The sequence below is a fragment of the Megalobrama amblycephala genome, linkage group LG2 (genome assembly GCF_018812025.1).
Source record: "Megalobrama amblycephala isolate DHTTF-2021 linkage group LG2, ASM1881202v1, whole genome shotgun sequence".
Classification (NCBI taxonomy): Eukaryota; Metazoa; Chordata; class Actinopteri; order Cypriniformes; family Xenocyprididae; genus Megalobrama; species Megalobrama amblycephala.
In genome coordinates this window covers 16,520,352-16,542,473 of record NC_063045.1, presented here as the reverse complement: position 1 = coordinate 16,542,473, position 22,122 = coordinate 16,520,352, and the positions used below count along the sequence as shown (strand labels likewise).

Genomic DNA, 22,122 nt, shown 5'->3' with positions numbered 1-22,122 from the left:
CCATATGGCATGAGAACTGTGACTTGCTTAATAATGTGGAACAACCTCTAAGTAGGGTTTCCATAGACCTGGCAAATTAAATTACTGATATGTCACTTGCATAATAATTTGGAACGCAGTGTATTTTGTGGCCCCTTTAATGTAAACATACTTCAGATAAAAGATTAAATAAAACATTTAGCCTATATAAAATATAAATAAATTTGTTACTTGTATTTGAACAATTTTCCAGTGGATTCCTGTTGTGACCAAGAATTCATTCATACACTCACACACAAGCAATATTATATTATATTAGCATAGATAAAAGATAAAAGGCATGCAGTATAGTATGTTGAAATAGGACACCAGATTTCTTATCCCAGTGAGTGTTTATTAATGAAAGTATAAATTAGTGTGAAACAATTACATGATCCAAAGTAAACACAGTTGCAAATGCTAAAAATCTCCATGTGAATGAAATTGTGAAACACCAACGCTACCAAGCCTGTGCAAAGGTTTCAAGTGCAAAAAATATATATCCAGAAGTGCATGAGTTATAAAAGACTTGTGAGCTTGATCATTTGCAAAATACACAGAAACCCATCTTCTTAAGTTATTCTATTAAGCCCTTCATTAAAATCCTACAATTAAATAAACTATTGTAGGCCTGTATACTGTAAACACATCAAAATGAAAAGTGAGCCAATTTTAGCCAATTAACCATTACTGTTGTACCCAATGTGGTTATATACATGACTAGTACCCCTTCAATCCAAATCACACCCAGCGGGCATCTCTGGAACACGTGCTAATGCCTGAGGAAAGAGAATACACAACTTTAGGCACGGTCCGATTTCTGTTGCCATAATCCGGTTGAACAAAGTGTCTATCTCTGCCCAGCATCTGTATTCCATCTGTGCTTTTATCAAACACGGCTGGCAAAGCCTGCAACGCAGAGTGCACTTCATCACGGGCGACCAAGACATTCTTCGCACATGGAAGCTGAAGACTGTCGGAACGTCTTCCGGTCATTTCATGTGGAAGGCCATTGATGGCATCCTCAATCGTCTTGGACGAAGACAGTATCGATTGACTAAGGCCAGCATCGCTGCCACTCCCTGTATTATACATTAATAAAATTAAGTCATGTCACATATCTGTCATAACCGTGTACGTTTCATATGCATGTTATTGTGGAAAAAATGCTGTACCTCTCAGATAGCATGACAGAGATGAGTGGAGGTCTTTGATCGCCCTGTTTAACTTCAGGAGTTTGGCGGTAGTGTTCTGAACAGCACACAAGTCCGGGCCTTCATCATCCTCTGAACGATTCTCAGTGGAGCCTGACCTCTCCTGTGAAAAAGCAGATATGAACAAACATCTTATAAACATGAAATCCAAACCAAACAAAAAGCAAAACAAAAGAAATAGCCAAACCAAACCAAACAAACCTCCCAAAAACAAGACAAAAATTAAAAACAAAACAAAAACTAAATAAACCACTCCAAAAAACTAACTAAACAAAAACAAACTAAACAAAAACCAAACCCAAATAACCCCCCCCCCAAAAAAAATTACAACCAAACAAATAAAACCACACCAAACAAAAAGCAAAACAAAAGAAATAGCCAAACCAAACCAAACCTCCCAAAAACAAGACAAAAATTAAAAACAAAACTAAAACTAAATAAACCACTCCAAAAATGAACAAAAACTAAACTAAAGAAAAAACAAACCCAAATAACCCCCCCCCAAAAAAAATTACAACCAAACAAATAAACCACACCAAACAAAAAGCAAAACAAAAGAAATAGCCAAACCAAACCAAACCTCCCAAAAACAAGACAAAAATTAAAAACAAAACTAAAACTAAATAAACCACTCCAAAAATGAACAAAAACTAAACTAAAGAAAAAACAAACCCAAATACCCCCCCCCCAAAAAAAATTACAACCAAACAAATAAAACCACACCAAACAAAACCAAACAAACCTCCCAAAAACAAGACAAAAGTTAAAAACTAAACAAAAAACTAAATAAATACAACCAAACACAAAAAAACACTCCAAAACGAAACCGAACCAAACAAACTAAAAACAAAAAATTAAATTAAAAACAAAAACTAAAATACCAGACCAAACAAACCTCCCAAAAATCAAGACAAAAATAATAAAGCAAAAACCAACCATCAAAAACAAAAATACACCCCCCCAAAAAAAAAAAAAAAAAAAAAAAAAAAAAAACACAGCAAACAAAACCAAAAATTAAACAAAAACCAAATTGTAAAAAAAATACATAAAATAAATGTTTTTTTATTTTTTAATGTATATATTACATGGCCTCTAATTTGTTTTAGCCCACAGGGTTTAGGTACGGTTGGTGGGTTAAAGGAAATGGGTGAGTAGGTGAGATGCATCCATTTTTCCTTATCCCAGCATCCCATTCTCTTGCTGAACAATAACAACGAGCCTGTAGTTTGTGTATTGAAGATAACAGTTACAGCCACATTAAGGTGACAGATGACACTCCACTCAATCCATTTATGTTCTAAACAGCAAAACGACCCAAGACGTGCGATAAGACCGCTCAGGTTCGACGTTTTACAAGCGCTGTCCCCCTCAGTCATTGTTGGGGTGGTCATCAATCCAAAACATTTTAACCACAATGACGAAAACAGCTGTTTGTAAGGCGTACCGACAAGCAGCAGTCGAAGTAGCTTTTCAGAGTGTGGGCGACATCCCGCATTTTGGATTGCTGAATCTGTAAAACAAAAATCAACAAAGGTTATAAAATGATGCTAAAGTGTATATTTACATCAATTAATATAAAACATGTTAAATGTATTTGCACTATTAACTGGATCATTGTAAGGTTATTTCCTGAGTTTACAATAATATTCCATGGCATGTATTAAGTGAAATATTTATTAAGAGAACTGACCGGTGTTCCAGCGCGAGTTATCTGAGCATCTTGAAGCATCTCAGCAGAGATTTTCAGACCTATGAAGAGAAGATCTGTCACACTTTGATGCATCCCTTCCTGCAGAGAATCCACAACTGACCTCTAAAGAGAAAGAGCAAAGAAAAACAAGATATCACAGTAGTACTACTTTTTGATTCTGATATTTAAAGACTGGTCAAACTTTTACTATTGAGCTGCAAAAGTGCAAAAGATGAGGAAATCTACTCACATAGTCTATGATCCCTGAACCAAGTTCAGTCAAATGAAGATCAGTCCCATTCACTGCCGCCAACAAACCGATAGTTTTGAGAGCCGCATTCATACAATCGGCAACCTTTCTCCGGGCCTCTGTTACCATGGAGGAAATCTCAGAATCACAACCCTGAAAGACCAAGACACAGAAAGACCAACACGGTCTTGTAAGGCCTTTACCCAAAATTCCAATGCTGATACTTAGCACACTAAAACCCATTAATTAACTACATTAGTACAACACTTCTATGTGTTTTTTAATAATTTAATTTAATAATTTAGTTTCTGTAGGTTTTATGAAGGTTAACTTAATACTTTAAGACCTTTTTTTTTTTAAACCAAATACAGAAAATGTATGAAATAAATCAGTTGTTTTCATAAATTATTGACAGATCTTTGTTCTGGTTTTAAGCATAAACTCACTTAAAGGGTTAGTTCACCCAAAAATTAAAATTCTGTCATTTATTACTCACCCTCATGCCGTTCCACACCTGCAAGACCTTCGTTAATCTTCGGAACGCAAATTAAGATATTTTTGTTGAAATCCGATGGCTCCGTGTGGCCTCCATAGCCAACAAAGACATTTCCTCTCTCATTAATGTACTAAAAACATATTTAAATCGGTTCATGTGAGTACAGTGGTTCAATATTAATATTATAAAGCGACGAGAATATTTTTGGTGTGCCAAAAAAACTAAATAACGACTTATTTAGTGATGGTCGATTTCAAAACACTGCTTCAGGAAGCATCTGAGCAATATGAATCAGCGTGTCGAATCAGCGGTTCGGAGCGCCAAAGTCATGTGATTTCAGCAGTTTGGCGGTTTGACACGCGATCCGAAACGCTGATACATAACGCTCTGAAACTTCCTGAAGCAGTGTTTTGAAATCGCCCATAACTATATAAGTCATTATTTTGGGTTTTTTTGGCGCACCAAAAATATTCTCGTCGCTTTATGATATTAATATTGAACCACTGTACTCACATGAACTGATTTAAATATGTTTTTAGTACATTAATGGATCTTGAGAGGAAATGTCATTGCTCCCTATGGAGGCCTCACAGAGCCATCGGATTTCAACAAAAATATCTTAATTTGTGTTCTGAAGATTAACAAAGGTCTTACGGGTGTGGAACGTTATGAGGGGGAGTTTTTGGGTGAACTAACCCTTTAATTTTGTTTAGTTTTTCGAGACTTGATTTTTTTACATCAAGTAAATTATCTTGATTTTAAAAAATGTTTATATATTTTTATTGGAAAACAGGACAAAAATATAGAGGAAGATATTCCTGCAAGATATTCATGCAATGTGTGCAAAATTTAACACCATGACTTTAAGAACTCCATAATAAAGAAAAAAAAAGCCTAAACATTGGATAAATACACCCAATAATAATAATAAATTATTATTATTTAAATTATAATTATTATTAAATATTAATTTTTTATTGTAGTAATGTAACTAAATTCAAGAAATAATATTAATAATTTAACATTTGATGTCTAAACAAATAAATAGATAATTATTATTACTGTTTAGTTTTTATATTTTTTGTGTTTTAAGGAAAACAATACAAAAATCTAAGTTGATAAAAAAAAAAAAAAAAATCATCTCAATGACAAAACACTGATTTTATGACACTTCTAATGAGATGACTGCATTTTTATTTTTTATCCAGCCCCTTTACAGAGATAAAAGCATCACTGAACATAAATGCAACATGCGTTTTATTAACTGACTATGAACCCTGAAGAGCACCTGAATGAGTAGTTGAAGGTAGCCTCCGATTTTCTTGACCTCCGTCTTGAGCTCCTCGGCTCTCTGAGACACTGTGTTAGAGCTTGGCTTAATGCTGGAGACCCAGTGCATCGTAATGAATACGGCCCTTTCAACAGCAGAGGTGGCCTTCACTAGATGAGTCTGGGCTTCAGTACTGCAGGCAAACACTGTTCACATGCACACAAACAGAACGAAATGAGGCTCTTTGTGTAGCCCTGTGATGACAGAGGTGTTGTGCATTCATACTGAGCTGAATATTGACACTGATGTATGGGTATGTTGATTTAGGTTTGTTAAAAACGCTTGGTCGCTTACGGTTCTCCTGGCCATCGTCGTCAAGGTGCTCATAAAGGTCCGCGATGGACCTCACGGCACTGTGAACCACCAGCAGGTCTAGGGTCAGTTTGTCGGCCAAGCTTTCATTCTCTTCGGCTGACTGACAAGAGCGCAGACGTGCAACGGCAGAACCAATCAGATCTTTGCAGATGGCTGGGAGGGCAGAGTCAGATGTGCTGGAGTGCAGGGAGGGGGGCTTGTTCATCAGCCCTGAAAAAAAGACACAGAATATCAAAGACAACTGACATTTTCCAGGGGGACACAGTCATATTTCTTAAGCCGGTTAAAAAATTAAGCTAGTCTGTTATTTTAGTATTTTTATATTTTAGTATTTAATTACATTTAGAATTAACTTTAATTTTTTTTTTTTTTTTTTTTATTAATTAATATTAATTTTTTATTAATTTTTAGTTTTTGTTCATTTTAAGTTTTTATTCTGTTGTCTTTAATTTATTTTATTTCAGCTTTAATTTGAGTAATTTCAGTACTTCCGACTTTAATTTATTTCAGTTAGTTGCCAAAGCAACAATTTTTAATTTGAAAGTTTTTTTATTTAATATTTATATTTTATTTCAGCCTTGAATAAGTGAGATGTAACACAAAAATTATGCAGCTATGTATACCATGGTTTTGAACCAATGAGATTACACCAAAACATTATTTTTTTTATTTTGGCCTAATAGTTTTTGTTAACCATAAAAACACTTCCAGAACCTTGTGAGCTGCCTAACTAGAATGCATTTTGAAGAAGGTTTCAACTGTTTTTGTCCATACAAAAAAAGTCAATGGGGACCAAAACAGCATTGTTTGGACACCATTGACATTCAGTGTACAAAAAAAAAATTCAAAGACACCATGATTTATTTTTTTAAATTATTTATTTGTGCGGTGAGTAAATGATGACAAAAATTTAATTTGAGTGAATTATACCTTCAAGTCTACTAATTTGAATAGGGCAGGGTATAGTTTGAATTTTAGCGATTCCAATTCCAATTCTGCTTATCGATTCTGTTTCTTATCGATTACAATATGGTTAAAAAAAAAATTAAGTCAAAAATTTAGATATCAAACAAATTTATTCTGTCTTTTTGCAGAACATTCTGTTGCAGCTGAATACCATGAACAATAATCAGCAGACTAAAGAACTAACTAATAAAGTAGACTAACTAATATAAATTTCAAACATTATTAAAGACAAGTATACAGTCAGTAATACAATAAGAACAAATAAGCAAATTAGCAGTAGCACAAACAAATACAAGTGAACAAAGTTCAGAAATTGAAATTAAATGTAAAATAACACGGCACATAGTTTTCTTTTTATAAAAAATAAAGATTAATCCTTAAAGGATTAGTCCACTTTTAAATAAATTTGATAATTTACTGATAATTTACTCACCCCCATGTCATCCAAGATGTTCATGTCTTTCTTTCGTCAGTCGAAAAGAAATTAAGGTTTTTGATGAAAACATTCCAGGATTATTCCCCTTATAATGGACTTCAATGGCCTCCAGACGGTTGAAGGTCAAAATTACAGTTTCTGTGCAGCTTCAAAGGGCTTTAAACGATACCAGACGAGGAATATGGGTCTTATCTAGCGAAACGATCGGTCATTTTTGAAAAAAAAATACAACTGTATATGCTTTATAAACACAAAATATCGCATTGAACGTACTTCCTGTTTCTGCATTCTTCAAAACGCTTATGCTGTATGTCCTACGCCTTTCCTATTCTACTTACGGAACGAACCGTAAGAATAAGACCCTTATTCCTCGTCTGGTGTCGTTTAAAGCCTTTTGAAGCTGCACTGAAACTGTAAAACCGTCTGGAGTCCATTGAAGTCCATTATAAGGAGAATAATCCTGGAATGTTTTCATCAAAAACCTTCATTTCTTTTCAACTGATGAAAGAAAGACATGAACATCTTGGATGACATGGGGGTAAGTAAATTATCAGGAAAAGTTTATTTAAAAGTTTTAAAAAACTTTAAAAAAAGTTATTAAGTCAGGATCATTAAATTATTTTCTTTTTCTCAGCAATAACAGACAGCAGCAGGTTTACTAGGCTATTGTCACTTTAAGACCTCGTGAAGGATCCAATATACTGTTATGTTCACTTAATACATAACCGACTGTGTTTACGAGGATATTTTGACATAATCTTGTGTTTGTTTGTTCAAGTGCAAGACAACGCGAAAGAGATATCAATTCACTATTCATACACTTTATGAGAGGTGCGAGTACCGAATTGAGTTCTCCTTCACGTCTTCTTGCACTTGAATGGTTTAAAACCACATTAAAATGTGCACACAGGAATCGATAAGTGGAAGCAAAAATTTAATATTATAACAAGTTTCCGATTCCTCGCTTTAAGTATCCGATTCCAGAATTGGAATCAATTTTCTATTCCCAACCCTAAATTTGAACGATGCTAAAATCTGCAGTAGGCTATTAAAATCATTTAAAGAATTAAACTTCGCATAATGAAGCCAGTTCATTATATACATATAGATGATATAAAAAGGTACCTGTGGACTGTGAGGGAGCACAATGTAGGCTTTGAATAGGGTGCACACGGATCTCATAGAGACGCCCAGATATCCTCCTGCTCTTTAGCAAGCTTCTACTCCTGAGTCACAAAAAAAAGAGATTCAGATACATATGAACTTGAACCATCATTATCAGTCATATAACTCTTCTTCAACAGCCAGTTACATGATGTACACTTTCAGTTGAACATCATTTACTGTTCATTTCAAGGAATGATAGACACAAGAGGAAATCACAAGTGGAAAAGCAAAGGAACATATGAGCTTTGAGAAGGAGGGCTTTACAGGTGTAGAATGGGTTTTGACTTTCTAACACTGAATTTTGCTGTAGTCACATGTTCATGAAGGCAATGAAAATAGGTAAAAAAAAAAAAAAAAAAATGGAATGCAGGAATGTGCTTTTCCTAAGTGCTTACTTAAGTGGAAAAATAACATCACGGTGGAAGACAAGAACTAGCACTGGGCAAAAGTATACTTTTACTTTGGTTCCTCGAGTACAGAGAGCAGAACACCACCACTGTGGACTAATAAATTCAAATACCTTCTGCGAGAGAAAGATGAGGTTGAGGAAGAGGCAGATAGGTCCGGTTCCCACTCATCATTAGGGTCGTAAAACACGTCGTCATCTTTAGAGGCGCTTTCCCCCTACAGCCAATAAACATCAGACTTGATTTAGCCTCCGATTCTTTTATGATAATAAGAACAAGTGCCAATACTACATGCTTTCTGCTTTTACTGGGTAATTACAAGGAAATAAACAAGCTTCAAATGGCCTCATGTAATATTGTGTTCAAACAACCAAGTTCTAGGTTAAATACGCAACACTGTGTCCAAATCAAGTGAAGCACAAAGTGTCCAATGTCAAGTGAAATGCTACACACAAAAAAAAGTTTTAAAAAAATCATATTAACTAAATAAAATAAAGCTAAACAATAAACAGAATAATTTTTTCCCATGTCAAGTGAAATGCTACACAAAACAAAACAAAAATCAAAATAAAATAAAACTGAACTAAACACTAAATAAAAAAATTAGAAATCAAACAAAACTAATCTAAACTAAATAAAATTAAAACAACTTTCTAATGTCAAGTGAAATGCAACAAAACCAAACAAAAATAAAATAAAATAAAAGAACTAAACACTAAATTAAAAAAATAAAGCAAAACTTTACAATGTTAAGTAAGATTATACAAAAAACAAAACACTAAACAAAACAAAAAACAAACAAAAGAACACCAAACATTTTTAGTGCAGCTATGTACACTGAGGTTTTGAACCACGTGTTTTGCCATTGAATTTGCAACAGAAACGTCACCATGCACTCCAGTTTACTGAAGCTCAAGCATGTTTACGGCTATAACTGGGTGAACATCTTTTATGAAGCCACCTGCTCGAGCTCCCTCATGGCAGCCAAGTTGCTCTGGAACTTCTCCAGACTCCAGAAGGTGGAAATTCCCAGTTTGGTGTTCTGAACTTGGACCTGCAGTTGGGCGTCTCCACCCTCGTTCTCTTTATCGGTCATCTCATGTCTGTTGTGAAAACATAAATCCACATCTTTTTCCAGTCAAACAGTTTAATGTCCAGAATGAACGAGGCAGAATATAAAAAACACTCAGTTATGGATAAATTGACTAAACTAGCACTTTTCCAGTCATTAGCCATTACTGGATTTTATAAATGTTTTATGTTTTATAAATGTGGTCCACACAAAGTGCAATTTTTAGCCGACTAAATGGACTAACTTTTCCAGAATAATTGTACCTGCTGAAGACTGTGTGTTTCCTGAGTTTGGCACTGATTTTGTTTGCTTCTTCAATCATCAAAGACAGCTTCATGGTGTCCCACTGTGGGTAGGCTACAAACATTGAAGAAAATTATGGTGAATACCACACTGTTAAGAACATTACGAACGGAAAACTCCATATCTTTAAAATTAAAAGTATCCATGTACCCGTTTTAGGGGTCTGGGTCACTTTAAGAGCACGTCTCCTCTCAATCTGAGCGAGGTCTTCTGCAATCTTCCTCTTCTCCGCCTCGAGGGCCTCCACAATTTTAGCATGCCGGACATTATTATCGACCAACGCCTATTAAAAAAAAAATAAAAAAATTGATTAAGTCACAAATTAAAATATGTTTAAACATAAATAGCTAAACTAAATCATGACTAAACCAAATAATATAACTATAACAATATAACTAAAACTAAATAAACTAAGTAAATATAACTAAACAAATTAAGAACTAACTGAATAAATAACTAAAGCTAACTGAATGATTATTATTATAACACACCAAAACTAAATAAATATAACTAAAACTAAACAACATAACTAAATTCACACAAAAAAAAACAACTAAGAACTAATAAAATATCTAAAACTAAGTAACCAAGTAAATAATATAACTAAGCCCAACTAAAAATAACTAAAGCTAAAAAAAAAAAATAACTGAAATGAAAATAAAATACCTGCAGTGAAAAAAGGCCCCTAATTCCTAACGTCATAAACATGTAACCAATCCCATCAACGGCTTTTCCTATCATTATTTCTAAGAACGCTGATTTTTAGAAGGCAGCAGTCTGACTCTGAGATGGAGATCGGGAACATGGTTTTTGCAACATTAGCCACACGTTATTAGCTGTTTGATTAATGTAGTCAAGCCAAAGGCTAATCATATCAATTACACTTATGTTTCAACCTTTATTCAATTTTAAAAAGACCATCAATTTTAATTTAATCTTTAATCCTTCTGTACCTGTCTAGTAGCCTGGGCCTCCATCTGCAGACGTCTTTTATGGGTGTTGACTTCCTGCTCCAGTAGAGTCTTTGCTGTATGCAATTGCTCTACCTGGCTGACGACTCTCTTTTTATCCAGCTCCTGTTCTCTTTTCCTTTCACTCTCCTCCTCCTGAGGATGCATTTGATTAACTGGAGAACACTGGAGTCACACATTCTATACATTGACACGTATCCGCTTACCAGCTCTCTCTCCAGAGCTTTGATCCTGTTCTCGTACAGACTCTTCTGCTCGCTCAGCTCTTTCTGTGCCATCTCTTTTGCCACCTGAATGCCCTGCATCATCTCCTCTTTGGCCTTCAACCGAGCCTCCTCGATCTCCGCTTCAAGCCTATGAAGAAAAGTGATAATGAAAATCAAGAAAGTCAAACATGAGTTCCTGAAGTGGAAAATCTTGGGCTTATACTCACTGAGCTCTCTGGGCCGACAGCAGCTCGTTTTTGGCAAACTCAAAATCTTTTTGACCATCTCCACTGTTCCAACAGGATGCGCGTTTCCCGCTCTGAACCTCAGCGGGGTGGTTGAACCGAAAGTAGTGATCTCCTCCAAGAATCACACGGTCTCCCTAAAATAGAGTAAAAAGTGAATAAACAATTTTAGGATTTATGTGGAGGTTCTCAGAACAGACAACATTTTAGAGGTTTCGCTTCAGAATAGCAACAAGAACTTACGTGGTGGAGAACGGTGATCTCAGACACAAGATGTCCATTCAAAAAGGTCTTGGCGTTCGGCATTGGTTTAATGCTGACGGTACCTTTAACGCTTGAGATGACACTGAAAAAAGATGAAATATTGGAAATATATCAATTGATATTAGATATTTAATTGCTCATGCTCATTTCCTCTATTTTTTAGTCTCTTCAAGTCTCTCAGACAAATCGTTTGCTATGTGGTTGCTAGGGTATTCTGGGTGGTTGCTACTGTACATTATAATGTTATGGTGCCTAAATTAACTTGGAGCATTAAAAAAAAAAAAGTAGTTTAAAGTCAGCATGAAATCAAAATTGACCCTATTTACTTTGTTAGTTCGGATTACTAGTCTTGTGGTGAACAATGAACCCGTGCAAGTTTAAACACAGAAAAAAATTGTTTGTCGTGGTAATCTTTAATCAAAATCTGAATATTTGCTTCCTTAACCACTCCCCTCCAACCGTCAGTCTGCTATGAGCGAGAGATGGAGAAAGGTGCTCTAAAATAAAACCCTGCCCTCGACTTTTGCTTTATTTTTACACAAAAGAGCATGAAACTTTAATATCAGTTATTTATTGGTTATTGGCCATAGCATGAAAATTAAAAAAAAAAAAGTATATATATATATATATATATATATATATATATATATATATATATATATATATATATATATATATATATATATATATACAGGGAGTGCAGAATTATTAGGCAAGTTGATTTTCTGATCATATTTTTTTCCCAAGCACATTTTACCAATTCCAATCCACATCAATCTTAATAACTACTATTAATATTGTTTTTAATCATTTATAAGTGATATATAATTGTTCATGAAGGCTGGAAATGAAAAATGCCTTATATTCAGGTGTGCAGAATTATTAGGCAAGTTTTCTTTACAGGCAAAATGAGCCAAAAAAGAGATTTAACTCAGACTGAAAAGTCAAAAATTATTAAATACTCATGAGAAGGATGCAATACTAATGCAATACTAGAAATTGCAAAGTTAAAGCATGACCAAGGGACAGCAAAATGCTCATTGGGTCAGCGGGGTCAGACAACAACAGGTGGAAAAGAAAAGACACATGTTAACTGCAAAATAATTAAGAATTAAGGTGAAGAATTAAGTGTGAAACCATCAGGAACCCTTTAGTCTCCAGCGCCACCATTTTCCAGAGCTGCAACCTACCTGGAGTCTCCAGAAGTGCAAGGTGTTAGGATCTCAGAGACTTAGGTTAGCTAAAGAATCCTAAAAAATGACCTGCACTTGATAAGAATCACAAGCTGAAGTGTTATAAAATACATGAAGACTGGGTTTTAATAGGGCTTATAGACAGACAGATTGAGAGTGACTCCTGAAGGACCAGCACCACATCCTCTTGTACCACTGTTTGAAGAATTTATCCAGAATCTGGCAGTAAGGTGTGGGAGTTTACTTTTAGTCCATCTCTTATCCTGAAATGTCTGTCTTGCAGAGATGGACTAAAAATGATCTTCCAAAACTTACTGCCAGATTCTGGAAGATAAATTCTTCAAACAGTGGTACAAGAGGATGTGGTGCTGGTCCTTCAGGAGTCACTCTCAAGCTGTCTGTTTATAAGGCCTATAAAAACCCAGTCTTCATGTATTTTATAACACTTCAGCTTGTGATTCTTATCAAGTGCGGGTCATTTTTTAGGATTCTTTAGCTAACCTAAGTCTCTGAGATCCTGAGACCTTGCACTTCTGGAGACTCCAGGTAGGTTGCAGTTCTGGAAAATGGTGGCGCTGGAGACTAAAGGGTTCCTGATGGTTTCACACATAATTCTTAATTATTTTGCAGTTAACGTGTCTTTTCTTTTCCACCTGTTTTTGTCTGACCCCGCTGACCCAATGAGCATTTTGCTGTCCCTTGGTCATGCTTTAACTTTGCAATTTCTAGTATTGCATTAGTATTGCGTCCTTCTCATGAGTATTTAATAATTTTTGACTTTTCAGTCTGAGTTAAATCTCTTTTTTGGCTCATTTTGCCTGTAAAAGAAAACTTGCCTAATAATTCTGCACACCTGAATATAAGGCATTTTTCATTTCCAGCCTTCATGAACAATTATATATCACTTATAAATGATTAAAAACAATATTAATAGTAGTTATTAAGATTGATGTGGATTGGAATTGGTAAAATGTGCTTGGGAAAAAAATATGATCAGAAAATCAACTTGCCTAATAATTCTGCACTCCCTGTATATATATATATATATATATATATGTAAAAATAAAAAAAGAGTATGCATGTATGCAAGCAATAAATGGCCTTTTTCAGTCCTTTATTCACTGTAATTTGTATGCACAAAAGTGATCAACTTTTGTTATTTTTATTATTGTTTTAAAAAAATATTTCTATATTCTATATTTCAGTTTTAGTAATTTTAGTACTTCAACCTAAACTTAATCATTTCAGTCAGTTTCCAAGGCAGCTTGTCTAATCAAGTTTAGGTTTTGCCTCTAATATTAATGTTTTTTTTATTTCAGCTTCTGTAACCGAACAATATTTTTAATAGTTTTAGATTTAGTCAAAAATAACAACACTGCCATGGAAGAAATTAAGTCATACAGATTTAGAACAACATCAGAATGAGTAAATAATGACAGAATTTACATTTTCTGGCAAACTGTCCCTTTAAATGTACATCCAATCATATTTAAAGGTAACTTTTGGTCTTCTAGCTGTTAAAAACAAAACTGCATGCATTTTGCGGAAGAACTTTATTTTGGTTGTGCTTCGGCTCTGCATGTCTGTGTGGATAAAAATGGTTATCCTACTGCTCATAAAACATTCAATACTAGATATAACTAGTTTAGATGGAAAGGATCTCAAGCTGACTAACAGATAACATTACTGTAGATTTACCCAATTAAAGACACGGTACTTCCTCGAAAATAAACTCTTGCACAGCGCTACAACAACCATAATGAAACAACCTTTCATAATATATAATACTTTACAATGAACTCAGTTAAAGAGCTACATATTGAAATTTATCTGTTCAATATCGAGTCACCTGTTGAGTAATAAAAACATCTCCGCGTCACTTTTACAACATTTCAAATCCCTCAGTTCACGTCGAAAAGCCAAGTCAATGTTGATTCTTGTTTTATTACAAGCTCTGTCACGTTTTCTTTTCGGCAGCAGATTCTCAGTGATTCCCTGGAAGTTGGAGATTTAGCATGACCATGTCAACCTTTGCCGCTCATTGTGAGAACTAACCTATACTACTCCCACCACACCACATTTGCATCAGAAGTAGCCAACTTTTTTCTATTTACGGATATGACGAGACATCCCCTCAGGTCTAAAACATTAACACTCATAATAAGTTTACCATAGTGAATCAGGGTAAGACAAAAAACACATTTTGGAAGAAAGACTCATTATTTAAATGCTGTTCATTTTGAACAAAAAAGTTACATAGTGTACCTTTAACATGATATGTTCCTTTTAAACAAATCAATGGGCTAGTATGTGATCTGTCTCACCAGTGCTCATCAGCGATGAGAGCTCCAGACAGCTGGATGTCGTGGGCCGACTCAGACTTGAGCTTGCCGACCTTGGTCTCGCCCTCTTTAATCATGTACAGCAGCATCTCTGACAGCTGCGGATCCTCATTCAGGTTCACAAGGTTAGGCAGCCGATTATCCACTTTAAAGGTGACACCGGAGCGCTGAACGAGGTACAGAGAAAAAACAGATGAAGAAAGTGAAGAAGAAAGAAAATGGCCATGAAACGCATTTGAAAAAGCTCATCGATCCATCAGACAATGAGGTCTGACTGTCATTTGCAAGTGTTCGTTACCTGCAGCTCCTTGGTTTCCTCACGTTTCCTCCTTTCTGCCTCTTCCAGCTTTTCCTTCCAAGTTCTGCACATATTAAATGATGGGAAAAATTTTTATTTTATTTGTGTAAAACGTTTTAGTGCAAGTTTGTGACAAAATCTTATATTATTATAAAATATAAAGAAAAATAAAATACATTAGGAATTATCATATATATGATATGTTTATTTATTGTTTCAAATTAATTCAATATAACTTTAATTAAAAAAGCACAATATTCCATGCATGCATCTATGCATGCTATTCCAATGGAAAAACTGTCTTCGTTTTTTTTTTTTATTAAATTATAATTATATTTACAATAAAATGACTATTCCGTCTGAACTGGCTTTACTTTTCCACTGATGTCAGTGGTTGGGAAAACAGCCAAACATGTTTCAACCCCATAACATCCCGTCTGCTGAGCGGAGACCACATCAAAATACTGTAGCAAGCACAGAGACGGTGAGGAAATGTGCTTTCGGCTTGTTCTGTTCCAAAACCATATTCTGTATCCTCAAACTTATCTGGCTACAGGCCCGCTGACTTGAATTTTTGCATTTTAAAGGAAGTAGGAACATCAGAGAGCTTACGGTTGTGTTTGAGGCATGTCACGCCTGAATACTTCCAAGATTTTAGTAAACATTTATGTAAATATTGGTGTTTATTCACATGAATTCTTATATTGGTTCATATAAAAGGTAAAATATTACAATTCATAATTTCACTTACTGAAAAACAGAGCACAAAACATGCCTTGATTACTTTTAACTATACTACGGTTCAAAATTTTGGGGTCAGTACGATTTTTTTTTATGTTTATGAAAAGTCACTTAGGCTTACTAAGGTTGTATTATTTATTTGATAATAAAAAAAACATTTTATTAAAACAATTTAAAATAACTTCTCTTTGAATACTTTTTAAAATAAAATGTATTCCTGTGATGGCAAAGCTGAATTTTCAGCATTATTACTCCAGTCCTCAGTGTCACATGATCCGTCAGAAATCATTCTAATATGCTGATTTGCTGCTCAAGAAACATTGATTATGATTATCAATGTTGAAAACAGTTGTGCTGCTTTTTTTTGTAATATTATAATGTCTTTACTCTCACTTTTGTTCAGTATAATACATCCTTGCTGAATAAAAGTTATATATTATAATAAATGTATAATCATGTTATTTTATAATCAAACATCACATAAATTATCATAATTATATTTAAATTTGAATAATAGTACTAATAAAAAGTATGCCATTTACACCATTTAAAAACAAGTTCACAAAAAATGATTGTCGATTATTATCAATAAGCTGCACAATGAAAATAAAAGGGATTAAAAAAAAAATGTAATTTATTCTTTAAATATTTCTGCTCCATTCTTGTAACCTCACCCAAAAATGCTGTCAACAATTACTCACCCTCATGTCATTCCACACCCATAAGACCTTCGTTCATCTTCAGAACAGAGGGAACAGAAAGCTCTCTGATTTCATCAAAAAAATTTTCATTTGTGTTCCGATGATGAATGAAGGTCTTATGGGTTTGGAATGACATTAGGGTGAGTAATTAATGAAAAATTTTTGGGTGAACTAACCTTTTAAATAAACTGTTACATTCAAAAATAAAATAGGTTGTGAACAACACTTCATTTATTTTTATTTTCATTTTCATAGTCATAACACTGATTTTTGTAGTTTATATCCACGCACCTGTGAGCCTCAGCCATTTCGTGCTCCTGTTGACAGAGTTTAGTCTTAAGAGTGGCAATCTCTTGCTGAAACAGTCTCATTTTCTCAGGCTCGATGCCCTGAGAGCTCATCTGAGCCGCACGGAGCTTCTCCACCTCTGCTTTCAGCTCTGGACACACAGGTTCATGAAATATGTTACATGTCATAACATATGTTACATGTCATACACATTCAAATTATCTATGCAAAGAAAATAATAATAAATAAAAAAATTAAATGGTGGATATTTTATTGCTGTCAGTGGCTGTACACAACACACATACACATTAGTGAATTACTGCCCTCTAGAGGAGAGCTGTGCTGGTACGTTATTGTTGGTTATGACAGCTGATGGAGTATAAACACCAACAGAATTAACAGATGTAACACAGTTAAACACAGGTGACTGACCTCGGATCAGTTTGGCGTTGGTGTCCTCGTTGACTTTGGCAATGTTAATGATCATACGGGCCTGCTGGGCGTAACGCAGCGTGCTCAGGCTCTCGTCCATGCTACTGGCTGCAGGGCTCAGGGTGGCGATCATGGCTGTCTTGGAGTTCCCACCGAGGCTTTCCTTCAGTAACCTGAACACAAGAGGGAGCTGAAGCACTTCTGTTTCTTTTGACAGCAATATATCTTGCATGTTATGCTATATTTTACATTTAATGAAAATTAACAAAAGTTGCTGGTCTTATTGTGCACAATTCATCAGCACCCGTTTGTTTTCTTTCATCAAAATATTTAAAATTTTGTTTCCATTTTATAAATCAGAATATCATTAATGGGTGGGGAAATTAATAAATAAAAATAAAACATCATGGGTGTGAAAATACATTATATTGCAGAAGCTGTTTTGTGTTGTAGCTGTTTTTTGATTGTTTTAGTTGAACTAATAAAACAGCAGTGAAATATTATATAAATCAAAACGAACTCATAAGCAAAAGTTTCTCACCATGTGAGCACTGACTCTCTGTATGGGATGAAGACTTTCTTTCTGCTCTGAGTCTGTTCCGAGAGCGACGAAATCACCTTTCCCAGAGTGAGTAGAGACTTGTTGATACTTGCTCCCTCCTGGGAAAAATAAATAAATTGTCCAACTTAAGATTTCATGATGCATTGCATTATTTCATAAAGAATCATAATCCAATCATTGTCAGAGCAAATATATATGCCCCTATTAACATGTACAGAACAGTAAGCAGCAGAATGCATTATGGGTAATCATGACACAGAATAAACAGAGCTATTGGATGCTGGATTACCCTGAGCCGGTCTCCACTGGTCTGGGCTGAAGTACAGCGCTCACTTCCTGCCAAATCTACCAGATTGATCCGGCTGGTGATGTAGTGATCGTGCTCCTCTTCCTCCACAAACTCAGTCTGTGCACATGCAAACAACATCATATGAACATAACCATCACAAATGCATTAATAAACTATTAATTTGCTGCTTGAAGTAAAAGTAGCATCTCACTTCAATAGGACAAATGTAACCAAATAAATCTAAAGGTCTTACTTTAGTTTGCGTCATGACCAGAGTGAAAACAGAGTGCGATCTGGAGCTTTTATCGTTCATGCCGGTGGCGGCCGTGGCTCTCTGTTTGTTACCGAGTTCAAGCCAAGTCTTAGAAGATGACATAGGGAAAAAGGAAGTTGTATTAATAGTTAAACACATTAAAAAAATGGGCTTTGAATGTATAAAGTTAACAGAAATGCAAATGTAAATTACCCGAATATCAGCATAGGATGTGACTACATTCCTGAAAGAGAGCATAAAGATTAGTAACAGCAGCACAAAACTAAACAAAAACAACCGAATCCAAAACAAAATAACACAACAAAATAATAAAAAAAAAACAACCAAATGCAAAAAATAACAAATCAATAACACAACAAAATAAACAAAAAAGTACAACACAACAAAATAACAAAAAAAACAAAGAAAAAAAAACAACTGAATCCAAACCAAAACAGTCGGATCCAAACAAACACTACAACACTACAAAATAAAGACCAAACCATATCAATAACAAAAAATAAAAACAACAAAAACAACCAAAACTACAACACAATAAAATAACAAGCCAAATCAATAGCACAACAAAATAACAAAACTAAAACAATAAGACAACAAAATTACTAAAACAACCAAAACAACTGAATCCAAACTAAAACAAACCAAAACCAAACAAAACTACAACACAACAAAATAACAAAACAACCAAAACCAACCAAAACAACTGAATCCAAACCAAAACAAAAACAACCAAATCCAAACCAAAACCAAAACAACCAAACCAAACAAAACTAGGAAACTAAACAAAACTAACAAAATAAAAACAATAAAAAAATTCTCTGGTTTTCCATGAGTATAGTAACCGTGGTGTTTGGTTTAAATGTTTGCTTACGTGGACAGGTCTGCAACATAAGGCCCGTAAACGGGATGTTCTCTGACACGCAACTGGAAAAGACATGAAAAGAATGGAATTGCTCATCAATTAGGAAAACAAAGAAACAACATGACGTTTGTAGCATTTAATGCGTTTTATTGAGTAGTTGTACTTACAGGCATTTTCTTCAGGTTTTGTTCGTCCTTTGCCACCAGCAAATCATGGATTTTCTCATTGTAAATCTCAAAATAGCTCATCTCCAGATGGCAAGAGATCTTTAAAATAAATAAACTTGCATTTAAAAAGGTTAAACACACTATAATTATAATTCATCCATAAACTGTAAATGAATAATTATTGTATGTGACAGTAGTAACCTCTTTGGTTTCAGTTCTGGACAATCTTGAGAAAAGCTCCTCGCAGAATCTGGGAATAACTCCAGCCTCTTCACCAAAACCCATCATACTAGAAAACATCCAAAATGACACTTAAAAATTATTGATGTAAATAGTAAGCCGTTTTTCCTTTAAGTAGTTTTGAATATTTATTAAAAACACAGTGTCAAAGAGAAACGTCACTTACGTGTAGGACTTTCCAGAACCTGTTTGGCCGTAGGCAAAAAGACAAGTGTTAAATCCCTCAAATGCTCTTTCAAGCAAGGGCCGAGCCAGTTTTTCATAAACCATCTGCTGACTTGCAAAACTTGCATCCGATTCATTGATGGAGCAAAAAGAGAAGTCAAAGGTAAATGAGTAGTTTTGTTTAGTATCCGGATGTTGCACTAAAGTTTCTTGGTTGTCCATGAAGATCACCTGACGGGCTTTCTCATTCTTCTCCCTGCGGACACAATGAAGTGAAACTTTAAGTACAAATAAGTGGCATTGTCCTCTAAAATAATTATATTAATTAATTATATAATAGTACATTATACATTATTATATGTATATTATTATTGTAATAATTAACATTATTATAATATTAAAATGTTCAGGTCAAACTAAATACTAAAACTATTTAGAATTTTCTCGCAATAGTTATTATTTTATACAGTCAGACAGGCCGAACTCACCTTTTTATTACGTTTTTTTTTTTTTTTAAGTAACAAATTTGTATACTAATCAACATGCAGCCAAAATAAAAGTTTAAAAACAATTTCTTACCTTGAACTGAAAGGTCTAACTCGAACTGCAACAGTGACCGTACTGTTCTCCATCTTCAGTTCTTGAGCACTTGTTCTGCTCACAGCTTCAGGAGGAACATGTCCTTCAGCAGCAGTGGTTCTAGAAGCTCTCGTTCCTCCATGAGCTGTGGAGCTCATTAGGGTGGTAGGTCTCCTCACCTGTGCTGAATGTGATGCGGGTGTCATGTGCCTATTTAAACCACCAATCGGAACCTTCTCACTGGTTGCGCCACATGCTGATCTGCCAGTTTCGGTGCTCATCTGTGGTGGCTTCTGTCTTCCAGCAGATGTGTTCTTTGTAGGTGTGGGTCTAGATGCATCTTTACCAGCCAACCTCTCAAAGACGTCCCTCTTGACACTTAATTTCTCAAACTGGGTTCTTCTTGTAGGTGTTGAAATGGTTTTACCCTCATTATGGGTGGCACTGACCTTCTCAGAACTTGTTTTGTGAGCACCACATGAGGTTTTCCCAGGTGTTTTGATAGTTTCATGGGACTCTTTTGCTGAAGATGGTGCTGGATTGGGTTCGGTCAGGACTTTGGTTCTGCTGATGGACCCCGTTCTTGTCCGGCGCTGAAGGGTCAGACGTTTCTCTCCTCTTTGGTTCTCTTGTGTGGTTTCTTCATGGTGGTTTACATGGGGTTTGCTGGGTTTTCTCTGAAGAGTGAGTCTGCCAGAAGATGGTGTTTTAAATGTGTTTTCTCCACATTTTGTGAGTGCTGAGACAACATAAGTCCTGTTCACTTCTTTTGTTTTATTAAAAGATGATGTGTTCTCCTCTTTTGATCCATCCATCATTTAATAGGTCCAAACATAACACTTTTGAATATAAAATTGTTTTAAGATTGCCCCGCATATACTTCAGTCCACAAATGTCTTCATTGTTTTATAATAACGAGGTGAATAACCTGTCAATTTATTTAAAAATACATATTGACGTAAACACATAACTAAAACTGACCTGCAAGTGTTGATATCCTGTCATTAAACAATCGTTTTGTAAATTAAAAGTTATTTTGTTTACGGATTAAAATCGCAGTCATTTCTTCTTCCCGTTTACTTCCGTTTTAATGTTGAGAAAGTAACAGACTGTACATCGCTAAATAACAACAATAACTCGCTGTTCACACTCCGCCATACCGCCGCTCTAATTCAAAAACAGTAGGCGTGCTGTGATTGGTCAGTTCAGACTGACGCCAGGGCACGCAGTAACACCCACCAACCAACAGATGGCAGAGTACGGGTGAATCTCCAAGCCTGAGAACGGGGTGTTTCAGCCGAAAATGAGAAGGCAGAAATAAAGCACTTTTGTATGGTATTAACACGAATACATTTCTTATTGCGATATTTTAGGCACATAAAAAGCGCATTTCTCACCATTTACATTTACTGTAATGTGAAAAACTATTTAATTTATTTCGACATTGCGGTAATCTTTATTTTACTGTCTTCAGTTTATGCTTATTTAAATAATAAACTTCGTTTTACAGCTTAATTGTCTTTTACACGTTATTACTTATAGACCTTCAGGTTAGACGTAAATTTAACGCAGATAAAAACGAGGTTGTGAGGACGTAGTTTTTACAGTAGCTTGCTGTATAAAGGTCCTAGATCACTTC

At 34.9% G+C, this 22,122-nt stretch overlaps 1 protein-coding gene across 1 annotated transcript; it reads right to left on the bottom strand.

The window, feature by feature from the left end:
• Positions 1–352: 352 nt before the first annotated feature.
• Positions 353–21,766, bottom strand: kif14 (kinesin family member 14). Its single transcript, XM_048183111.1, has 29 exons — positions 20,484–21,766; positions 19,906–20,160; positions 19,701–19,788; positions 19,500–19,598; positions 19,342–19,394; positions 18,663–18,693; positions 18,450–18,557; positions 18,197–18,313; positions 17,887–18,005; positions 17,346–17,518; positions 16,917–17,064; positions 15,184–15,247; positions 14,868–15,052; positions 11,330–11,432; positions 11,069–11,223; positions 10,842–10,989; positions 10,618–10,770; positions 9,815–9,947; positions 9,625–9,718; positions 9,251–9,392; positions 8,403–8,506; positions 7,841–7,941; positions 5,293–5,523; positions 4,957–5,144; positions 3,173–3,325; positions 2,923–3,045; positions 2,677–2,742; positions 1,194–1,335; positions 353–1,100 (listed from the first exon to the last, which is right to left on the bottom strand). The coding sequence occupies exons 1-29, from the start codon at positions 21,299–21,301 to the stop codon at positions 760–762; spliced, it is 4,635 nt and encodes a 1,544-aa protein (XP_048039068.1). The 5' UTR covers positions 21,302–21,766; the 3' UTR covers positions 353–759.
• Between the last annotated feature and the right edge of the window lie 356 nt (positions 21,767–22,122).

Excerpts from the sequence above, each read along its gene's own strand:
- kif14 (XM_048183111.1), bottom strand. The coding sequence starts at position 21,301 with ATGATGGATGGATCAAAAGAGGAGAACACATCATCTTTTAATAAAACA. Across the intron at positions 18,006-18,196 it reads CCAGTGGAGACCGGCTCAGG|GAGGGAGCAAGTATCAACAA; the intron begins GTAATCCAGCAT and ends TATTTTTCCCAG. Across the intron at positions 7,942-8,402 it reads TCATCTTTCTCTCGCAGAAG|GAGTAGAAGCTTGCTAAAGA; the intron begins GTATTTGAATTT and ends TTTGTGACTCAG.